This window comes from Triplophysa dalaica, chromosome 3 (assembly GCF_015846415.1).
Source record: "Triplophysa dalaica isolate WHDGS20190420 chromosome 3, ASM1584641v1, whole genome shotgun sequence".
NCBI classification, from domain to species: Eukaryota; Metazoa; Chordata; class Actinopteri; order Cypriniformes; family Nemacheilidae; genus Triplophysa; species Triplophysa dalaica.
In genome coordinates, this window is record NC_079544.1 from 2,748,531 (window position 1) to 2,771,462 (window position 22,932).

At 40.4% G+C, this 22,932-nt stretch overlaps 1 protein-coding gene across 1 annotated transcript in view; it reads left to right on the forward strand.

Moving 5' to 3' along the window:
• LOC130417979 (NACHT, LRR and PYD domains-containing protein 3-like) overlaps positions 1-22,621 on the forward strand; it is a 39,974-nt gene extending 17,353 nt beyond the window's left edge. Inside the window, exons 11-13 of the mRNA XM_056743876.1 lie at positions 21,077-21,250; positions 21,599-21,772; positions 22,123-22,621. Coding sequence (XP_056599854.1) covers positions 21,077-21,250; positions 21,599-21,772; positions 22,123-22,141 — 367 coding nt within the window. The 3' untranslated portion in view covers positions 22,142-22,621. The remainder of the gene's footprint in view (positions 1-21,076; positions 21,251-21,598; positions 21,773-22,122) is intronic.
• The last annotated feature ends 311 nt before the right edge of the window (positions 22,622-22,932 follow it).

Genomic DNA, 22,932 nt, shown 5'->3' on the forward strand with positions numbered 1-22,932 from the left:
AAGAAACGGATTGTCAGATTTTTTAAGAAACTGTATTGAATAGCACAGTGCTGTAAAGCAGTGGTGTAGTCTACGTGATACGCGGGTATACGCCGTATACCCACTAAGAAAGTCAAAGGATTTCCGTATACCCACTTAAAAACGTGAGGATACGTTACAACTTCGTTTTGTGACAGAACTTTCATTCATAAATTCACCCCGTCTGTGTTGCGATTGCGAATCACTAACGTTTTTGGACCATTGGCCTTCCGTGGCCTGTGACCTGGATCTGACGTCACCTACCAAGGAAAAGCAGGTGCTTGGCGGTCGTTTTCGACGCAAGTTTTAAATTCATCTTTCGTGTCTTTACATCGCAAGACTAACGTTATTCTGAATCTTAATTAGAAGATATGAAACGAAAGCAGACTCAAAGTACACTCTTTTAGTGTTTTCGGATGCCTGCCCCTAAAGCTACAGCAGCTTCGGGTGACACTTCAGCTGCAGCAGATGACACGATCGTTACAGAAACTCCAGAAAATGAGGCTGATGCTATCGTAAAGTTAACATACAGTACATGTTATCATTAAACGTAACTGTAATAGCAGGGGATTGTTGGTATATTGAATTTTATCCAGAACTTGCTAACTTCACTACCGTTAGTGTGGTGGATCAATTAATACGGCAGAAGAGGGGAGATTGTGTGTGTGTGTGTGTGGTAAACAGAATAAAAATTGTATATCTCCTTAATTCAGAAGATGAGAGAAATGAGAACCCCTGGCCAGCCTTGTGGACTGAAAGTCAGGCTACACTCTAAAAAATAATCCAGTTGCTAAGTAAAATTCACCGAAATAAACAGCTATATTAATTTAATAATTTCTTTTAAAATCGTTTAAGTGTTTTTTTAGTAGGACATATTTAAAAAAATCCATTAATAATCCAACAGTTATTTTTTCTAAAATGTACATATATTATTTAAGTTTTGTAATGAAAATAAATGAGTATTTAATTAACAAATTTTATTTTTAATATACCTTTAATATTTAGGTGAAATCTAATAGATATATTTGAAGATAATTTACTTATACTGATCAGTTTTAAAATCTAAATATATTAAGTAAATCCTATATATTGTCTTATCGATTTTACATAAACAAATAAAATTGAGTAACTTTCGCGGCTAAAGTGATCACTTGCGTCTGCGTGCTTTCCTCAGCAACAAGTCTACCCATCTGCTCTCCGCGCCTCGGAAATCTTGGTAAGTAACAATTAGTCGGCTAACGTTAATTATACGTATGTTTTTAGTACTTTATCAAATAGTTTAATATTAAGAATTTACTATTAACGGTTTTTGTATTTTACTTCAGCTAAAAAAGGAACATCGACTAACCTCCACTTCGCGGCTAAGCGGGAGAAAGCTGAACGGTTTCTCTTGAAAATCCTGGTAAGTTATATTAATCAGCTAATACTGCATATTTTAGTAAAACTATAATCAAAATATAAATAAACTGTGGCTTCATGTTCGTGTATGTTAAAATATGTTCATTATGTCCTCAGTTGTATATTTATGTAATGCTGTACTGGTCTGTATTTCTGTATATGTGAATGCCACAAGGGGGCACTAAAGTTTAAGCCACAGAAGACTCGTTTGAGTTATTATGTTTGTTCCAATTGTTTTACGGTACTCTTACTGATGGCTGTCTGACCGTGAGACTGATTCCAGGGCTAACTTAGTTGCATTTTCTTATGAATTTTAATTGAAGATTTTTTTACATAATTTTCTTTTGGGTAAAAAATGTTTTAAAGTTATACAGCATTGAAGCTCAATGTTGGTCTCTTCGTTTGTCATGTTTTTTTTTTGTTAAAAATGCATTTCCCAATGGAGAACAAGAAAATTGCTGTTAATTGGTGTAACAGCTTCCCCAGTAAACTTTAGGATTTCACCTGTAATATGGTTTGTAGAACCCTGAAGGGAGGCTATGTTTTTGTGTATTTGTCACTGTCTTGTAACATACGTGGTGAAAGTTAGAGTACAGTCTAACCAGCAATCTTTACAATGTGTCTACAGGATTCTGCTGATCATACCATCATTGTGGAAGAGGAGTTGGCAGAGGAGGCTGTTAAAATCTACATCCTGCAGAGCAATGGTGAAGTCACCGATGTAGGAATAGTGATTGAGGGCATCACTGTCCTCAAAAATCTTGCCAATCTCATAAGAGCTTGCTGTTATCTTTTGGGTCTCACTTACTCGCTGGATCGGAGATATCCCAAGACTCACACCTATCATCTCTACGAGGCACCTTCAGTTCTGTCCCCTTTGAAAGATACTCGATAGAACTGGTGATTAGTTTGTTACCGGCACAGGTATCTGCGTGCTTCCTCAGCGACGAAGTTCCACATCTGCGGCTATCGAAAACGAAAACTTTAAGGCAGGTTTTGCATGCAGCAAATTAAGCCTTTCACAATATTGCTCTCTTCATCTGAGATGACTCCAAATTTCTCCCACACACTGGACTTGAGTTTTGATGAAGTATTGTCAACTTGAACTTTACAATCTCCTCAGGATCCATCTCGACGACTCATGCAGCAGTTCGCGTGGTTGTTATTTTTTAAAAGTGGAATGTGGCCTAGAGGCTCCTGGGAGGGAGCGGGCTCAAAAAAAAAATTTATTTTACCAACTTGAAATACAGGCATAGTTTTGTAGAAGTGTTCCTAAAAATATTCATTTATTTTTACATTTGCATGTGACTGTTTTGAACCCGTGTTTAGACCCGTGTTTCCCCCGTGTCCGAACCGACCCGCACCCGTATCCAACACCGTTATATATTTTTCACCCGTTTCAGCCAAATTTGCGGGTCACCCGTCGGGTACCCGCGGGTACCCGAACCCGTGCAGGACTCTGATGCACAGATTCCTCTTAGAGCCAAAACAGCTCAAACAAAAATTTCTCCATGCATGCACAAAGCCATCTTAATGACAATGAGAGATATTGTACTATTTTGCCTTTATCAGACATTTTGAGTACACGAAGAACTCACAATAAGACATGACAAGGAAAGATGAAGAAGGAAAAGGTAAGAAAAAAATTCAGTAGTTCTCCTTTATAATGAAAATAATTTCTCTGTCATTATTTACATGCCCTATTGTCATTATAAATCTGTATGACTTCTGCAGAACACAACATTTATTTTGAAAAACTTTGGTAAAGAATGTTGTTGACAGATCCCCATTCTCTTGCATTGGTTACAATAGAAGTGAACCACAATAGAAGGGACAGCACTCTATTCACTTCTATTGTAACCAGTGCAAGAGAATAGGAGGGCTGTCAACAACAGTCGTGAAAATATCTTTTTTTGTGTTCTGCGGAAGAAGTCATATAGGTTTAAAATGACAAGAGGGTGAGTAAACGATGACAGAATTTTATTTTTAAAGGTGAACTATTCACAATGAGATCTAAAATGAAAATAATCTTAAAGCAGTACAACCGAAGATTTAGTTTTCTGCCTTATCGCAGCAACTTGTTCTTCAAAGAGTGAACTCTTGCAGTGCATGAGTCTGACCCAAGTCCGATAAACAGGTGCTGTATCACTTCAGAAGTGAATTTTAGTTCCTTTGGGTAGTTAAGGTTTAATGCATACACCAGGCCCATCAGGTTCAGAAAAGCATTGGGTATATCACTCAGGTGACGCATTATCACTTGTTCCTCAATCACCCGTGCAACGTCATTGTAGAACGAGGGGAGAGGTTCCATCACATTTTCCGCAACTACTAGAATTCCAATCACCACACCCTTGATCACATCCTCTTCACGGTCACTGGGCTTTATAGAATGTAAACAAAACAAGTTACAATTACTTACAAGCAATTAAACAAATAATGTTCTCAGACCCCTGCAAATTAAGAGATCTAATGTCCAATTTTCCCTTATATGTTTCATCTTACCTCGCAAATCTTCATGAATTTTGAAGGAGTTTCTCGCATGTACCACAGCAGGCCCAGCAATGCTGCAGTCCTCATCCTATGGTTTGTTTTCTGTTAAATATAGAATGGCTCCTTCAATCCTGATTTTTATTCGTTTTATTTTTTCCAAAAAGCATAAATTTCAAATTTGCACATTTACACTTGTATACTTCGGTCGTGCATAAATAACCAGTTATGTGATGCAACAACAGTTGTTTGTTACCTTTTTTGTTCATCACCAAAATAAGATTTAATAGTGGATCTAACATTCTTATGCCACCTAAATAAGAGGTGTCTAATCCTGCTTCTGGAGGGCCAATAATGTATTGCAGAGTTTAACTCCAACCTGATTCAACATATTGCCGAGAAGTTTATAGTGATACTGAACACCAGGATTAGCTGGTTTAGGTGTTTTTAATTGGGGTTAAAGCTAATCTCTGCAGGATCTTGGATCTGTTTTTGTAAGAAAATATTTCACTATCACTAGTTTTATGATCCATAGAATAAAAAGGTTATAGAGGTTTGGACAAATATGAAAGTGAGTAAATGATCACAGAATTGTCATTTTGAGGGGAGAAAGCAATTTGAAGGCTTCAACACACTGACTATGGTCATGAGTTAAATGCTTCTTCAGAGACAGTTCACTCCTAAATGTGCATACACAGTCTTTATAGATGCAAGTGAGTGGACAGTGACTTGCCTGATGGCAGTGTTTCAGCTTGTAGTGTGTGATTAGGACACGCTGGTTTGGTGAAGAAAATCTGCAAATCTTGCAACACCACCTCATTGCCATGGAGTTGTGCTTCAACTCAGCTTGTACTGTACTGATCCTGCAACTAAAAAAACAAAAAAGGTAAACCTCCAGCCAAGTACACATTCACATGTTACATACAGAAATATTCACTTAACATATTACCTCCCAAATACAATGAGGAAATAATATCAACACAATTTTTAGTGATACATTGATTATTATAGTGATGATGTTGCTGGCAATATACAATTGAGCAACAAAAAATTGGTTTGATTAAGGGCTATACAGTTTACACAAATGCATTTTTTTTAAAAAATTTTAAACTACAGAATGTTCTGACATTACAAGATCAGCGCGCAGGTTAGCAATGCAAGACACAATATTTGCACGTGCTCAAAACACCCCTAAGGTTAGCATACATCTGGTAGCTTTATGTGTTAATTTACTAACAACTGAGCGTTTAAAAAACAGAAGTCCCTCAAATATTTGTATAATATAACAAATTAGAACTTAATGTTGTTGCAACCACGTATAAACAAAAGTGCATGAATATTAAACAAATATGGACTGGTGGCGGTGCTTCGGAAATTACAGGTCATTCGGTGTTTCTATGATAAAAACTAACGATGAGATCCGATTAAGAACAAGATTAAATCACTTAACGTAACATGAACAGACACACACACACATACATATATATATATATATATATATATATATATATATATATATATATATATATCTATATATATATATATATATATATATATATATATAAACATTACGTTAACTTGCAAGACGACTTCGCGTTCTGCTCATGTCTCGACAGCCGCTCGGTGTCTAGCAACCAATACTTTAGTGATACACAATTTTAGGTGATTATTCACTTTCAGACGTTCCTAACGGTCCCCGAGACTCGAAATAAACCGATATTTCGGAGTATATGGTACGCAAGTAAGTTAACGTTAACTTCAAAAGTTCACTGAATTGAGACATGCTGTGCTGAGAGAACCGATGAATACAAACAGCCGATAGTGAGCATGAGTGTAAATTAACATTAAAGAAAGCACAAATACTTACTCATTTTGATATTTGCAGTCCACAAAGTCCACCTCTAACAGTTGAATTGCGGGCTCTTCGTCTTTTCTTTCATTTCTGGAAACTTCTCGACTCGTGTGAAGAAAATGGCGGATTGCGCATCCGTCTCAACGTCTTCGTTACAATAGTGCGTCATCATGACGGATTACATAGAAAATTGATAGAACCTATTTTTGTTGTTATCTGAACACGCAATTTAAAGTTTTCCATTTTCCTTCAAGTTGAGGTTGTTACGACTCATTGTATTGTGTTGTGACACAATGCAATTTGACAGGACATGATTTTATTTGTCCTCTAGACTAAAACTCAGAATCATTTTTTACAGTGTACCTGTTGCAATTGAGCCCATTTATAACATTATCAACTCGTCAATTAATCTAGCACATGTCCCAGGACCCTCTAAGATGGCTGTAAGTAAGCCTCTTATCAAAAAAACAAACTTAGACCCCAATGAACTTGGAAGCTATAGACCGATTTCAAATCCCCCGTACTTGTCTAAAATACTAGAAAAAGTAGTGTCAACTCAACTGTCTGGCTTCAGGCCGCATCATAGCACTGAAACTGCGCTCGTTAGAATTACAAATGACCTTATTATTGCATCAGATAAAGGTAACATCTCACTCTTAGTCCTGCTTGACCTTAGTGCTGATTTCGATACTGTAGACTATAAAATACTATTAGATCGTTTACACAATTATACCGGTATTCAGGGACAGGCACTACAATGGTTCAGATCTTACTTAACAGACAGATATCAATATGTCCATTTAAATGGGAAATCGTCAAATCTTACGCAAGTAAATTATGGATTACCTCAGGGATCGGTTTTAGGACCCTTGCTTTTCTCCATATACATGCTGCCCCTCGGCAACATTATTAGAAAACATGGAATTAGCTTCCACTGTTATGCAGATGATACTCAGCTATATATCTCATCAAGACCAGATGATTCCTTTAAGCTATCCAAACTGGCAGAGTGCATCGAAGACATAAAACATTAGATGACTAGTGATTTCCTCCTTTTAAACTCTAGCAAAACAGAAATATTACTTATAGATCCAAATTCACGTAAACAGAATATCTCCGACTACAACCTGCAAATTGAAAGCTGCACTGTTACTCCAACAAATACAGTTAAAGACCTAGGCGTTATATTAGACGGCAACCTGTCATTTAAAAATCACATCTCAAATATCACAAAAACAGCCTTCTTCCACCTTAGAAATGTTGCCAAATTACTAAATATTTTATATATATTATATAATATATATTTTATATAATATTTTAGAAAAGCTTATTCATGCATTTGTGACCTCACGACTTGACTATTGTAATGCTCTACTTAGTGGTTGTCCTGTATCATCGATAAACAAACTACAGTTAGTTCAGAATGCAGCTGCCAGAGTTCTTATTAGGTCAAGAAAATACAATCACGTAACCCCAGTTTTATCATCGCTTCACTGGCTACCCATTAAGTATCGTATTGATTTTAAAATTATTTTAATTACTTACAAAGCCTTAAACGGTTTCGCCCCTACTTACTTAACCGAGCTTTTATCCCGTTACAACCCATCACGCTCTCTAAGATCTCAAAACTTAGGACTTTTGATAACACCTAGAATAACTAAATCATCCAAAGGGGGTCAAGCTTTCTCATACGTAGCACCTAAACTCTGGAATAGCCTTCCTGCTACTATTCGAGGGTCAGACACACTCTCCCAATTTAAATCTAGATTAAAGACATATCTTTTCAGCCAAGCTTTCACTTAATGCATAGTTAATGAACAGCAGCTACGCTAATTATTCTCTTTATTCTCTTTCCGCCTCTGCCTCGGGATGCCCAATCATGGGAGTTTGGGTTCCTCCCCACAGCAGGGCAGTGTTGGCCTGCTCACCGGGAGACTGCATTTATTTATTTATTTATTTAGAAATTAGATATTATTTATTAGAATGATCTTACTCGTTGTATAAATACCATGCACTGTGCGGTGTTTTACCTTTTCTGTTTTTCCTGTTTGCCCCTGTAAAGCTGCTTTGAAACAATACATATTGTGAAAAGCGCTACATAAATAAACTTGAATTGAATTGAATCATGAGACTTTTTGTACGGGTCTCGCGAGATGTTGCGGAAAGCTTTCCAGTGTATGTTATAATACTATTTTTTAAAGTTAGTTCTGTATTAATTCTATGTTGAACTAACATGTGTTTTTCTTTTGTTTTTGTTTTTTTGGGAACAGCTGCGGAATTGACTATATATTTCGTAGTGAAACATGGTGTTACATATTTCATTGGTAAAAACTCCAGAGGTATGTATTTTGTAAAACTTATTTTTATCTCCTAATTATAAAAAACAAGAATTAGCGTTATATGTTTGCACTCTGCTAAGTGTTTCCCTTCGGGGGCCCGTTTCAATAAGGGAGTTCAACCAACACCGAGTTAAAATCTGAACTCGGAGTTGATTTACTCATAGAATCGCTACTCTGAGTTTTCAGTTTCAGAGCAGGGGCCTGTTGCACAAAACTAGGATAAGGGATTAAGCCAGGATATCTTGGTGATCCTGGCTCAATTGATCCGTAATCCGGTTGCACTAAAGCTGGATAGGGGGCAGGAAGATATGTTATGGTATAAATTACCATGGAGATTTATTCTGTGGAGCTAGCCTGCTCCAGACCAGGCTTAATTCCAGGATCTATTTAATCTCATCCCTAATGTCAGTCAGCAGTCACCACAAATGGAAACCAATAGTTATTTCACTGCTCACTATACATTGTTATCACATATAACTAGACCCACTGTCATTATTTAAACGTTTGTGATCATTAATTTCAATCATTTTGGATAAATGATGATTTTTAGATGATGTTGCTATCATCAGATAATTTACAGTTTCCCATAGACTAAAAGGCTATATATAAAATGATAGAATATTAGGGCCACAGAGGGGAAAAAAAGACAAGTCATAATATTGTAACCAGTTTGTAATAAGATTCAAAATATGGAAGGAAGGAGGCGGGAACCGGAAGACATTTAAAACATTTAATAAAGTAATATAACAGCCGGCGGCCCCTCACGGACGACCGCCGGCGAACAAAACATAAATAAAAAACAAATACAACCATAACACAAGTTCGGGCCCCATAGTACAGCGAGAGTGATTCGAAAAACCTTAAAAAGTTTGCGTTCGAATCGCTCTCGCGGTACTTTGATGTCATCCTCCTGTCGGATCTTCTTGCGCCACATCAAGTCGAACAAGCCTAACATGTTTGGTGGCTCCTCCTTCTCCACAGGTATATAACTGCAGGTGAAAGTCAAACTATTACAGCAGGAGCCATTTTACAGTAAAGTCTCGTTCAAGAAAATAAATAATAAACAAGATAAAGTATAAATAGTCTAATGTTTATTCAGTAGATTCAATATTGTCTTGCTCTGAACATCACATTAAGTTTATTGGTTGAAGAACTGTGTTGGAAATATTGTGTTATTTTTGTAATCAGGAAGTGTGTTTATAAACTCAAAACATTAAAAGTGACGTTTTGGAAGTTTAGTTTCATTGTTAAGACCTAATGTGCAGCTTATTGCTGTCGACGATCTGATGTGAAAGAAGTGTGTATTTCTGAGATGACACATAACACATCAGTATTTTGTTTACAGGTTTAAGATTAACTCATTATGTTCTGACACTGTGTGTTCATCATGAATCTCTCCACAGAGACAGAAGGGTGAGATAATAGAGAGATTTGAATAAACGTATGAAAATGTAAATTTTATAGACATTTAAGAATTATATTTTTATGAATTATCTAAAATGTGTCTTTATCAATTATATAAATTAATATTATTGGGTGAATATCTAATTAATAAAAGTTCTTTATTGAAAAATGCATAACACTGAACATGAAGTAAACTCAGTTTAATGTTGTTTTAGTTTGACTCGTGGAGAATCTCCTAAACCCAGTTGTGTGTCTATGAAGAGTGATGGATCAATGGAGTTTCCGGTTAACTTCAGTTCAGGAGACTGTGATGATACAGATGTGAGGTGAGAACAGTCTGATGGTTTAGACGAGTAAATCACTTCATCATCTTTATTCTCTCATCTGAGTCTGTGCTGTTGATGTTACTGCAGATATTCACTGAACACTTTACTGACAGATACACACATTAATGCATGTGTTCACTGTATGTAAACAGATATTTCATTTATTGTTCAATTACAGTAACACAACAAATGGATCCTTCAAAGAGATGCAGATGGATTCTGTTTTCCAGGTGAGTGTCAGTGTCTGTTTGTGCTTGTGTGCGCGTGCGCATTTATTTTTATGATTTATCATCGGATTCATTCATGAGATGTGATGTAATACAATAAAACTCTGTCCTGACTTTTTTAGTATAAAACGTTAACAAACTCACACCACATGCACATATATCACAGACTTTGGCCTTAATAAAAAATGTGCGGCACTTTATTTTACAGTGCAGTAAATATAATAACTGGTTAACAACTAGGTACTAAACCTGAACCTAAACTTATAACGTGCAGTCACCGTATACTACACTTTATACCTTCTTTGGTAAGTGCACTGTAAATACACAGGTTCACATACTGTACAATAAAGTGCAACCAAAAATGTTTCAGCCTATACCAGAGTGTTTCTTTAAATTCTAATATAATTATTGCAAGTTGAGAAATGGATATAAACATTTATTTAGGAGATTTTTTTTTACAGTATTTCGTTTTCAATAATGTGCAATAATGTTTATTGTACATTCAGTTGATTTACATTCAAAATCATGTTCATTCACACAGTTTATTCAGAAATTCAGAAATCTTTTTCAAATGATGCTTTAAAAGAATTTTAGCCCAAATTGTAATTATAAGCCCCCAAACAAATCTGTATGTTTAAGGGGCGTTTCATGAGATTCTTTTACTGGCAGTCGTACTGCAGCTTTACACAGATAACTGTTATCATTACTGATGATTATAAAACATGTTTAGATGTCTAGTTTCAAACTGATTGACTGTAGTAAACGGGTACCGATCATCTTGTAATGAAGCACTCTCTAAATGAGCATACATTTGCAGTTTTATTAATATTTAGTAAAAGAGGCAGAGTCGAACACCATCAAAACCAATATCAGAGTCAATTCAGCAATAATACAGGTCAGGCAGTAAAGGTTCACGAAAACAATAAACAGTCCAAAGATCATAGACGCGAAGGCAACACCAGAATAAACACTCAGAATTGTCAATCATGGCCAAACAAGACTTTGCACAGAGAGAAAGTCAGAACGATCTAAATAGCTCTCCTGTTGGGTTTCATGTGCAGAAGTAATCAGAGACAGATATGGGAACTGTAGTCCGAGAGAGAATAATAATTCAGGTGAGGGTTCCCTCTGGTGGCCAATGGGAGGATCTGAAGGAGACTTTTATATAATATTGAATTTAAATCGATCACTTAGTATTTAGATTAGATTAGATTCAACTTTATTGTCATTACACATATACAAGTACAGTGTAACGAAATGTAGTTTAGGTCTAACCAGAAGTGCAATTAGCAAGTGCAGGATATACAGTGTGAATAAATACAGAATACAATATTAGGAAAATACTTTACAATGGGCATGTACTATGAAAATATGACAGTCGGTATGTACTATGAAAAATATAAACAGAAGGCTATATACTGTGAACATTAATGTACAGGTGGTTATGAACAGATAACAATATAGACTATACAGTAGTGCAAGTGGCTTGAGTGTGCATTAGTTACAGACATTAGCTATTAAAGTTACAGTGCAGTAGATGAGTTAATGTGGTTATTAAAGGTACGGTGCAATACATGAGTAGATGCAGATATACAGTTACAGTGCAGTAGATGAGTTAGTGCAGTCATTGAAGTTACAGTGCAGTAGATGAGTAGATGCAGTTAGTTATGCAATAGATGCAGTAATGCAATAGATGAGTTACAGTGCAGTAGAGAAGTTGGGGCAGTTATTGAAGTTACAGTGCAGTAGATGAGGTAATGCAGTTATGAGAGTAGTCCATTAGTGCAAATGAGCATTCAGTGTAATATTCCTGGTGTGCAAGTGAGCAGTATAGAGTGCAAATGATGCTATGTGTGTGTAAACAGTCCGATAGAGCAGATACATGAAGTACTGGTGTGTACAGTTCAGTCATGCATGGCAGCCCTGTAGTGCAATGTAAACTATGTAATAGCAGCATTAAAGTTAAAGTTATGAGGGGTAGTGGAATCAGTGGGGGGCAGAGTTCAATAATGAAACAGTTCTGGGAAAAAAGCTGTTTCCTAGTCTGCTGGTTCTTGCCCGGAGGCACCTGAAGCGCCTGCCGGAAGGCAGGAGAGTAAACAGTCTATGAGCAGGGTGAGAGGAGTCCTTGAGAATGCTGTGAGCTCGACGCAGACAGCGTTTCCTCTGGATGTCCTCAATGGAAGGGAGTGTAGTTCCTGTGATGCGCTGGGCTGTTTTCACCACCCGCTGCAGTGCCTTCTGCTCAGCAACAGAACAGTTTCCGTACCAGACTGTGACACAGTTGGTCAGGATGCTCTCTATCGTGCAGCGATAGAAGTTCACCAGGATAGTTGAAGACAGTTGGTTCTTCTTCAGTGTCCTCAGAAAGAAGAGACGCTGGTGAGCCTTCTTGACCAGGCATGAGGTGTTGGTGGTCCAGGACAGGTCCTCCGAAATATGGGTCCCCAGGAACTTAAAACTGGAAACACGTTCAACAGCCATCCCATTAATGTGAATGGGGTCGTGTGTGCCTCCTTTCGCCTTCCTGAAGTCCACGATGATCTCCTTTGTTTTGGAGGTGTTAAGGAGCAGGTTGTTGTTTAAGCACCATGTGGCCAGGTGCCGTACCTCCTCCCTGTAAGCAGTCTCATCGTTGTTGCTGATGAGACCAATCACTGTTGTATCATCTGCGAACTTGATGAAGGAGTTAGGTCCATTCACAGGTCTGCAGTCGAGTGTGAAAAGGGAGTAGAGAAAGGGGCTCAGTACGCAGCCCTGTGGTACACCAGTGTTGAGGGTGATGGTGGTGGAGCAGATGTGGCCTAACCTAACAAGCTGAGGCCTGTTCTTCAGGAAGTCCATAATCCAGTTGCAGGTTGAATTGTTAATGCCTAGGTTTCCAAGTTTGATGATTAGCTTGGAAGGGAATGCGTCGAGGGTCAGAATTGGTAAAATGCTCCTCTAGCTTCAACTTGTAGCAGTGCTTGGCCTTTCTGATGCCCCCTTCAGATTTGCCCTGGAAGTACTATAGGCCTGTGCATCACCTGATCTGAAGGCGGTGTTGCGTGCTTTCAACAGGAGGCGCACTTCCTTGTTCATCCATGGCTTCTGATTCGGGTATATGGTGATCTGCTTTTGATCTGTGACACTATCAATGGTGGTATTGATGTAGTCCAATACAGAGGAGGTGTAGCTGTCAATGTCCGTGTGAGAGCCACTGGTGGCCTGAGAAGCAAACATACTCCAGTCTGTGTGTAGAAACCTTTCCTGGAGTGTGAAGTCTGCCCCCGCAGGCCACACCTTGATGGTCTTCACTAATGGCTTCACACGATTAATGATAGGTGAATACTTGGGGGTGAGGAACAAAGAAAGGTGATCAGATTGACCCAGGTGGGGGAGGGGGGTCGCGGTGTAAGCTTTAGCCATGTTTGTATAGACATGATCCAAAGTTTTGTTTCCTCTTGTGTGGCAGGAAACATGCTGGTGAAATTTAGGGAGCACTGTCTTTAAGTTAGAGTGATTAAAATCTCCCGCAACAATAAATGCAGCCTCCGGGTGAGCAGTCTGTTGTTTACTGATGGCTGCTAAAGTTCTTCTTTCATAGCAAGCTTGGCATCAGCATCCGGTGGAATATAAGCTGCCGTTATAATGGTGGAAGTGAATTCCCGTGGCAGATAAAACGGTCTACATTTAACCATGAGAAACTCAAGGTTAGCCGAACAGTGTCTCCCGACAATAACAGAGTTCGTGCACCAAGTTTTATTGACATAAATGCACAATCCACCTCCTCTTGTCTTACCGGATTCCTCTGCCGTTCTATCCGCCCGGTGTGTGTTGTAGCCCGCTAACTCAATAGCGTTGTCCGGTATGCCGCTGTGTAGCCATGTTTCCATGAAGATTATGACATTGCAGTTCAAAAGTCTTGTGTTGTTGATGATGCGGAGTCGCATCTCATCCATTTTGTTCACTAATGATCGCACATTAGCAAGGAAAATGCTGGGTAAAGAGAGCCGGTGTGGTGTTAGCTTTAGCCTAGCTCTTAGCCCTCCGCGCGTTCACCCACCTTTGTTTACAATCTCGACGCCGCCGGCGAGCACTTCCGGCCGGCCGTGTGGGGTGCGTAGCATCGGAGGTTTTGACGATCTCAGGGACGAGTTGAATGTTGCTGATATAACTTCCGGGAATGCGCAAACCGATATCCAAAAGCTCATGCCGGGTGTACGATGTGAATGCACAACTGTTCTGAACGAACAGGCCCGAGATGAGCAAGAAAAACACTATATAATTGCTAAAACTGGAGAGACGCTGAGCCTCGCGATGTTCACGCGCCGCAATCTAGCTCGAAAAAGACCTAGATGGACCATATGTTATCGATGCTGATGTGTATTTTATAATTTGTGAATCACTTAAAGGCAATATTTAAATCACAGATAACATGATTTTTTTTGTGCAAGTTTTTTATTATGTTTCTGTAGTTTTGATGTGTGGTAATAGTGTTGAAATATGTTATTAGTTTCATGAAATGGGGTTTAAGCTATTTAGAAAAAAGTGTGTAAAAAACAATGAGCATTTAAAAAAGTTTTCTGCCCTTATGAGAAAACAAAACCCTGCGTGTTTGAACAATGATTTCAGGAGCTTGAGCACAAACTCATCTCTCTGATGAAGAAAGAGCTGAAGATCTTCAAGAGTCTACTGAGTCCAGATTACCCATCATGCTCTGAGAGAGAAGAGGAGGATGATGAAGATCAGATCAGAGTCAGAGAGATGTTTCTGAAGATCACACTGAACGTCCTGAAGAAGATGAAGCAGATAGACCTCGCTAACAAACTACAGACCAGTAAGAGCTCTCAGTCATGTGACTATTACATCACTTTACCTTCAGACGAACAGACACAGTGTCTGTATTTACTGATGATTATTAGTGAAAATACATTTACAGTTAATACATCAACAGAATAGAACCATGAAGATTTTTGTGTTCATCTAATGTCATGATCATCAAAATCTTAAAACACTCTTGAGTCAAATATAATAACAGATAATTGTATACATGTATTTTGTTTATAATTCCATTTGTTTATCAGAATATGCCCCTGTATACATGAAGAAACACAAATCCAGACTAAAAGAGCAATTCCAGAGAATGAATGAAGGAATCTCAGCTCAAGGAAGCTCAACACTTGTGAATGAGATCTACACAGAGCTGTACATCACAGAGGGAGGGAGTGAAGACATCAATAATGAACATGAGGTGACACAGATTGAGACAGCATCCAGAAGATCAGAGACACAAGAAACACAAATCAAATGTAATGACATCTTTAAAGTCTCACCTGAACAAAACAAACCCATCAGAAGTGTGCTGACTAAAGGAGTCGCTGGAATTGGAAAAACAGTCTCTGTGCAGAAGTTCATTCTGGACTGGACTGAAGAAAAAACAAATCAAGATCTTCACTTCATATTTCCACTTCCTTTCAGAGAACTGAATCTGATCAAACAGAAAAATATCAGTGTGATGGATCTTCTTCATCAGTTCTTCACAGATACAAAAGAACTGAGATCAACAGACTTTGATGATTATAAAGTTGTGTTTATCTTTGATGGTCTGGATGAGTGTCGTCTTCCTCTAGATTTCTCAGAGAATCCGAGTTTGTTTGATGTCAGAGAATCAGCGTCAGTGGATGTGCTGCTGACAAACCTCATCAAGGGGAATCTGCTTCCTTCTGCTCTGATCTGGATCACCTCTCGACCAGCAGCAGCCAATCAGATTCCTCCTGAGTGTGTTGATCTGATCACAGATGTACGAGGATTCAATGACCCTCAGAAGGACGAGTATTTCAGGAAGAGAATCAATGATGAGAGTCTGGCCAACAGAATCATCACACACATGAAATCATCCAGAAGTCTGTACATCATGTGTCACATCCCAGTCTTCTGCTGGATTTCAGCCACTGTTCTCCAGAGAATGTTGAGTGAAGCAGAGAGTCAAGCACAGATCCCCAAGACTCTCACTCAAATGTTCACACACTTCCTGATGTTTCAGATCAACTTGAAGAGTCAGAAGTATGATGGGAAATGTGAGGTAGATCTTCAGCAGGCTAGAAAGAGTCTTGAGTCACTGGGAAAACTGGCTTTTCAACAGCTGGAGAAAGGGAACCTGATCTTCTATGAGGAGGATCTGAGAGAGTGTGACATTGATGTCAGAGAAGCGTCAGTGTACTCAGGAGTTTGTACTCAGATCTTCAGAGAGGAGTTTGGACTGAACCTGGGGAAGGTGTTCAGCTTTGTGCATCTAAGTGTTCAGGAGTTTCTCGCTGCTTTATTTGTGTTTCTGTCATTTCTTCAGCAAACATCAGGACTCTTCAGCAGATTGAGATCAAACATGAGTGATTTACTGGAGCGTGAAGTGAACAAGGCCTTACAGAGTGAGAACGGACACCTGGATCTTTATCTCAGATTTCTTCTGGGTCTTTCACTTGAGTCCAGTCAGACAATCTTACGAGATCTGATGACACAGACAGGAAGAAGCTCTGACAGTAAACAGGAAATAGTCGAGTACATTACGATGAAGATCAGAGACAATCTCTCTCCAGAGAAATCCATCAATCTGTTTCACTGTCTGAATGAACTCAATGATCATTCTCTAGTGCAGGAAGTACAAACATATGTGAACAGAGGAGATGAGTCTAGTCTTACTGGAGTCCGTCTCTCTCCTGCTCAGTGGTCGGCTCTGGTGTTTGTGTTACTGAACTCAGAAGAGAAGCTGGATGAGTTTAATCTGAGGAAATATGATCCATCAGATGAATGTCTTCTGAGGCTTCTGCCAGTGATCAAAGCATCCAGAACAGCTGAGTGAGTCATTTAACTGCATTTCACCTGAACATTTAACAGTCATATTACTGTAACAGTGATCAGTTAATGTTGTGTACATGATCAGAGACATCATAAAAAAATGAAGGAATTGTTCACTGCATCTATAGAGTGTGAGCTGCTCTCTTGTGCTCTGGCTTTTTAATAATTTATTTGTCTTTGATTTATTTATTTATTTATAATTGTCTGTCAGTGTTCAGTTCTTGCAGTTATTCTCTATCAGGTGCAGATGTGTCTTCAGATCTTGTGCAGCTGATTCTCATTTTCAAACATTATCTCTTGATGTGTTTATATCTTAGTGTGTTAACAATTATGTGTTGTTATTTGTCTTTTAGTCTGAGGGTCTGTAAACTGACAGAGAAAAGTTGTGCATCACTGGCGTCAGTTCTCAGATCAAACTCCTCAAGTCTGACAGAACTGAACCTGAGTAACAATAATCTGAAGGATTCAGGAGTGAAGCTGCTCTCTGATGGACTAAAGAATACAAACTGTAAACTGAAGACACTAGAGTAAGAAAATCCTTAAAGCAATAAAGTTAAATGTTTATGTTTATATTATGTAAATGGAAAAAAACATTTTTTACAGCCTATAAAAATATAACTCATTTTTTGAAACAATCCTAGATATTATTGTAAAATGTCATGGAGTTCTCTAATTTTTGTTTCTTCTCCCTTCAGTCTGTCTGGTTGCAGTATTGGAATTGAAGGTTGTGTTGCTCTGACTTCAGCTCTGAGATCAAACCCCTCAAATCTGACACAACTGGATCTGAGTTTTAATAATCCAGAAGATTCAGGAGTGAAGCTGCTCTCTGATCTACTGAAGGATCCACACTGTCAACTACAGACACTAATGTGAGTTACTGATTCAATTATCATTTTGTTTATATACTCACTATTAATAATCACAGATGACTGTCAAGTATTTTTACTGTTTATGTTTTGCTGCCCGGGGTTGGGGCTCGTATGCGAGCGCCTGGTGGTCGGGCCTCCCCCAATGGGGTCCGGCCAGGCTCAGCCCGAAGGAGCGACGTGGGGCCACCCTCCCGTGGACCCACCACCTGCAGGAGGGACCGTATGGGGCCGGTGCTTAGTGAATCGGGCGGCAGTCGAAGGCGGGGGCCTCGACAACCCGATCCCTGGATGCGGAATCTAGCTCTAGGGACATGGAACGTAACCTCTCTGGCGGGGAAGGAGCCTGAGATTGTACGTGAGGTTGAGAGTTTCCGACTAGAGATTGTTGGGATCACCTCTACGCACAGCTTGGGCTCTGGAACCACACTCCTCGAGAGAGGATGGACTCTTCACCACTCTGGAGTTGCCCATGGTGAGAGGCGGCTGGTGTGGGTTTGCTTATAGCCCCCCAGCTCAGCCGCCATGTGTTGGAGTTCAGTCTGGTGAACGAGAGGGTCGCTTTCCTGCGCCTTCGGGTCGGGGATAGGTCTCTCACTGTAGTGTGCGCCTATGGGCCAAACGGCAGTGTAGAGTACCCGGCCTTCTTGGAGACTCTAGGAGGGGTGCTGGAAAGCACTCCGACTGGGGACTCCGTCCTTCTGCTCGGGGACTTCAACGCCCACGTGGGCAGCGACAGTGACACCAGGAGGCCCGTGATTGGGAGGAACGGCCCCCCTGATCTGAACCCGAGTGGTGTTCTGTTATTGGACTTCTGTGCTAGTTACAACTTGTCCATAACAAACACCATGTTCAAGCATAAGGGTGTCCATCAGTGCACATGGCACCAGGACACCCTAGGCCGGAGGTCGATGATCGACTTTGTGGTTGTTTCATCTAACCTCCGGCCGTATGTCTTGCACTCGGGTGAAGAGAGGGGCGGAGCTGTCAACTGATCACCACCTGGTGGTGAGTTGGATCCGATGGCGGGGGAGGAAGCTGGACAGACTCGGCAGACCCAAACGTACTGTGAGGGTCTTTTGGGAACGTTTGGCCGAATCCCCTGTCAGAGAGATCTTCAACTTCCACCTCCGGCAGAGCCTCGACCAGATCCCGAGGGAGTCTGGAGATATTGAGTCCGAGTGGACCATGTTCTCCACCTCCATTGTCAACGCGGCCTCTCGGAGCTGTGGCCGTAAGGGCTCCGGTGCCTGTCGAGGCAGCAATCCCCGAACCCGGTGGTGGACATCGGAAGTAAGGGATGCCGTCAAGCTGAAGAAGGAGTCCTATCGGGCCTGGCTGGCTTGTGGGACTCCCGAGGCAGCTGACGGGTACAGACAGGCCAAGCGGATTGCAGCCCGGGTGGTTGTGGAGGCAAAAACTCGGGCCTGGGAGGAATTCGGTGAGGCCATGGAGAAGGACTATCGGTTGGCCTCGAAGAGATTGTGGCAAACCGTCCGGCGCCTCAGGAGGGGGAAGCAGTGCCCTACCAATCCTGTTTACAGTGGAGGTGGGCAGCTGTTTACCTCGACTGGGGATATCATCGGGCGGTGGAAGGAATACTTCGAGGATCTCCTCAATCCCGCCGTCACGTCTTCCATTGAGGAAGCAGAGGCAGAGGGCTCGGAGGCGGACTCGTCCATCTCCTGGGCTGAAGTCACCGAGGTAGTCAAGAAACTCCCTGAGTACCTCAAGTCTCTGGATGTTGTGGGGCTGTCTTGGCTGACACGCTTCTGCAGCATCGCGTGGTGGTCGGGGACAGTGCCTTTGGACTGGCAGACCGGAGTGGTGGTCCCTCTTTTAAAGAAGGGGGACCGGAGGGTGTGCTCCAACTATCGGGGATCACACTTCTCAGCCTCCCCGGGAAAGTCTATGCAAGGATACTGGAGAGGAGAATCCGGCCGATGGTAGAACCTCGGATTCAGGAGGAACAGTGTGGTTTTTGTCCCTGTCGTGGAACACAGGACCAGCTCTATACCCTCTCCAGGGTGCTGGAGGGTGCATGGGAGTTTGCCCAACCAATCCACATGTGTTTTGTGGATTGGAGAAGGCATTCGACTGTGTCCCTTGCGGCATCATGTGGAGGGTGCTCCGGGAGTATGGGTTTCGGGACCCTTTGCTAAGGGCTATCCGGTCCCTGTACGACCGGAGCAGGAGCTTGGTTCGCATTGCCGGCAGTAAGTCAGACTTACTGATGAGAATCAGCACCTCCAAATCCGAGGCCATGGTTCTCAGCCGCAAAAGGGTGGCTTGCCCACTTCAAGTTGGTGTAGAGTTCCTGCCTCAAGTGGAGGAGTTCAAGTATCTTGGGGTCTTGTTCACGAGTGAGGGAAGGATGGAACGGGAGATTAACAGACGGATCGGTGCAGCTTCTGCAGTAATGCGTTCGCTGTACCGGTCTGTCGTGGTGAAGAAGGAGCTGAGCCGCAAGGCGAAGCTCTCGATTTACCGGTCAATCTACGTTCCTACTCTCACCTATGGTCATGAGCTGTGGGTCATGACCGAAAGGACAAGATCCCGGATACATGCGGTCGAAATGAGCTTTCTCCGCAGGGTGGCTGGGCGATCCCTGAGAGATAGGGTGAGAAGCTCGGTCACTCGGGAGGAGCTCAGAGTAGAGCCTCTGCTCCTCCACATCGAGAGGGGACAGCTGAGGTGGCTCGGGCATCTTTTCCGGATGCCCCCTGGACGCCTTACCGGGAAGGTGTTCCGGGCATGTTCTACCGGGAGGAGACCCCGGGGAAGACCTAGGACATGCTGGAGGGACTATGTCTCCCGGCTGGCTTGGGAACGCCTCGGTGTCCCCCCGGAAGAGCTGGAGGAAGTGTCTAGGGAGAGGGAAGTCTGGGCATCTCTGCTTAGACTGCTGCCCCCGCGCCCCGGATAAAGCGGAAGAAAATGGATGGATAGATGGATGGATGTTTTGCTGTTTCACTCTTGTTCTTGTGTAAAGTTGATTTAGTAACGCAACTTGTATTATGTTTTCTCATTGATAAACTCATTCTCCTTGTATTAATCTCATATGTAAATCCCTCTGGATAAATACATTTCCCCAATTATTAAATGTAATTCTATTGTGCAGAAATTTGCTCTCCGTTTACATGAAGTTAAACATGACATACTTTTGTTGTGTTGCTTTACAAACACACATCATGTTTTGCTGAAGTTTACTGTCACTCATAGAAGTTGTCAAGCTTTCATTGAAAATGAATGAGATCAATTTATTTGGATTAGAAGTGTATTATTTAAATTTTAACTCACTGTTGTGTTGTTATTTCTCTCTCAGTCTGAGTGGCTGTAATCTGACAGAGAAAAGTTGTTCATCACTGGCGTCAGTTCTCAGATCAAACTCCTCAAGTCTGACAGAACTAAACATGAGTGTCAATAAACTGAAGGATTCAGGAGTGAAGCTGCTCTCTGATGGACTGAAGAATAAAAACTGTAAACTGAAGACATTACAGTAAGAAAATACTTAAACCAAGAAGGTTAAATGTTTATATTTTATTATGTAAATGGAAGAAAAGTTCATGTGAATCATCTTCATATAATGTTGTTGATCATAGAGACTCAACAGTGACTGTCAGTCAATGACTCTCTGATGATTCAGATTATTCTGATCATTTTACAATGAGAAATAACTGTGAGACACTTTAACCAAACACACATCTGATGTAAATACAGAATTAACCATGAGACTACGATAGGTTTTATTACAGCCTATAAAAATATATATAAAAAATGTAACAATCCTAGATATTATTGTAAAAATGACATTGAGTTCTCTAATTTAATTTTCTTCTCTCTTCAGTCTGTGTAACTGCTGTATTGGATCTGAAGGTTGTGTTGCTCTGACTTCAGCTTTGAGATCAAACCCCTCACATATGACACAACTGGATCTCAGATGTAATAATCCTGAAGATTCAGGAGTGAAGCTGCTCTCTGATCTACTGAAGGATCCACACTGTCAACTACAGACACTACAGTGAGTTACTGATCAAACCATTTTATTTTTAAAAACAAGTACCACAGTGTAAAAAGTTGAGAAATCTTTAATATCAAACTCAACAAAGTGTTAGAAAAACTTTTAAGTTTACTGAACTTTTGGACAAGATGGATGCATAACACACACACGCACGCGAGTTCAAGTGACTGTCATATAAATGTTTTGTACTCACACTTGTGTTAATGTTGGTGTGATAGCTTTTGTTGTATTGTGTTCTCTCTTGGATTAATTTAATATGAATTGTAAGATCATTCTTACATGATGTTGATAATGACTGAGATGAGTGAATATTAATATCATATCTGATGTTTCTCCTCAATGTTTTACAGTATTGAGTCTCAACTGTAACAATCACATGCAGAGTGAAAGGATTTACTTCATTCAGTAAAGATCATCTGTGCCTTTCTCTCTTTGAAGACTGTGACATCAACGGTGACATCTGTGAAGCACTTAAAGTGTAGAGTTAATATAATATTTTTGTTGTAATTTGTAAAACATTCTGATCTCATATTCTGTATCATCCTGTAGTCTCTGAGCTCCTACAATACATTATTACACGGTCAATCGCCACCTATATTGGCTTTAAATTATTTTAATGAAGAATTAACATTGTAAAATAAAATACTTACAATAAACGGACAAACTGATGTTCAAATGATCGTTGATATAAAACAATATAATGACTTTTGCCATATGTGAGTGAGTGTCAATGGTGATGAATATTGATGTGTTTCACACCTGGGGCCCGTTCTTCGTACGTTGCTAACTCGGTTAGCTGGATTTGATTGTTGACGATTTGGCATGATCTTGGATTGTTTGGTTCTTCGAAGCTCATCCTGGACTTGCTGTCATAGCAACAGGTCCGTAAGCTTGAACCTGCTCGCGAGCAGGCTTACTTCATGTAAACAGGATTAGATTGCTGCTTTATAAGCGTAGGTGATATGGGAAGTCTTTCGCAGACATGTCTTGTCCGTTTTTACGTCAGGAAAGCGTTGCTGAAGGTGCCAGAATAATTCGAAGAGCTTTTCGAATTAATCGCTTTTTGCGAGATCGACAGGATCCTTTTGCGCAGCGCGATAATCTACTGATTGAGAGATATCGTTTTTCTCGGGAAGGTGTATCTACATTATCAACTTGTT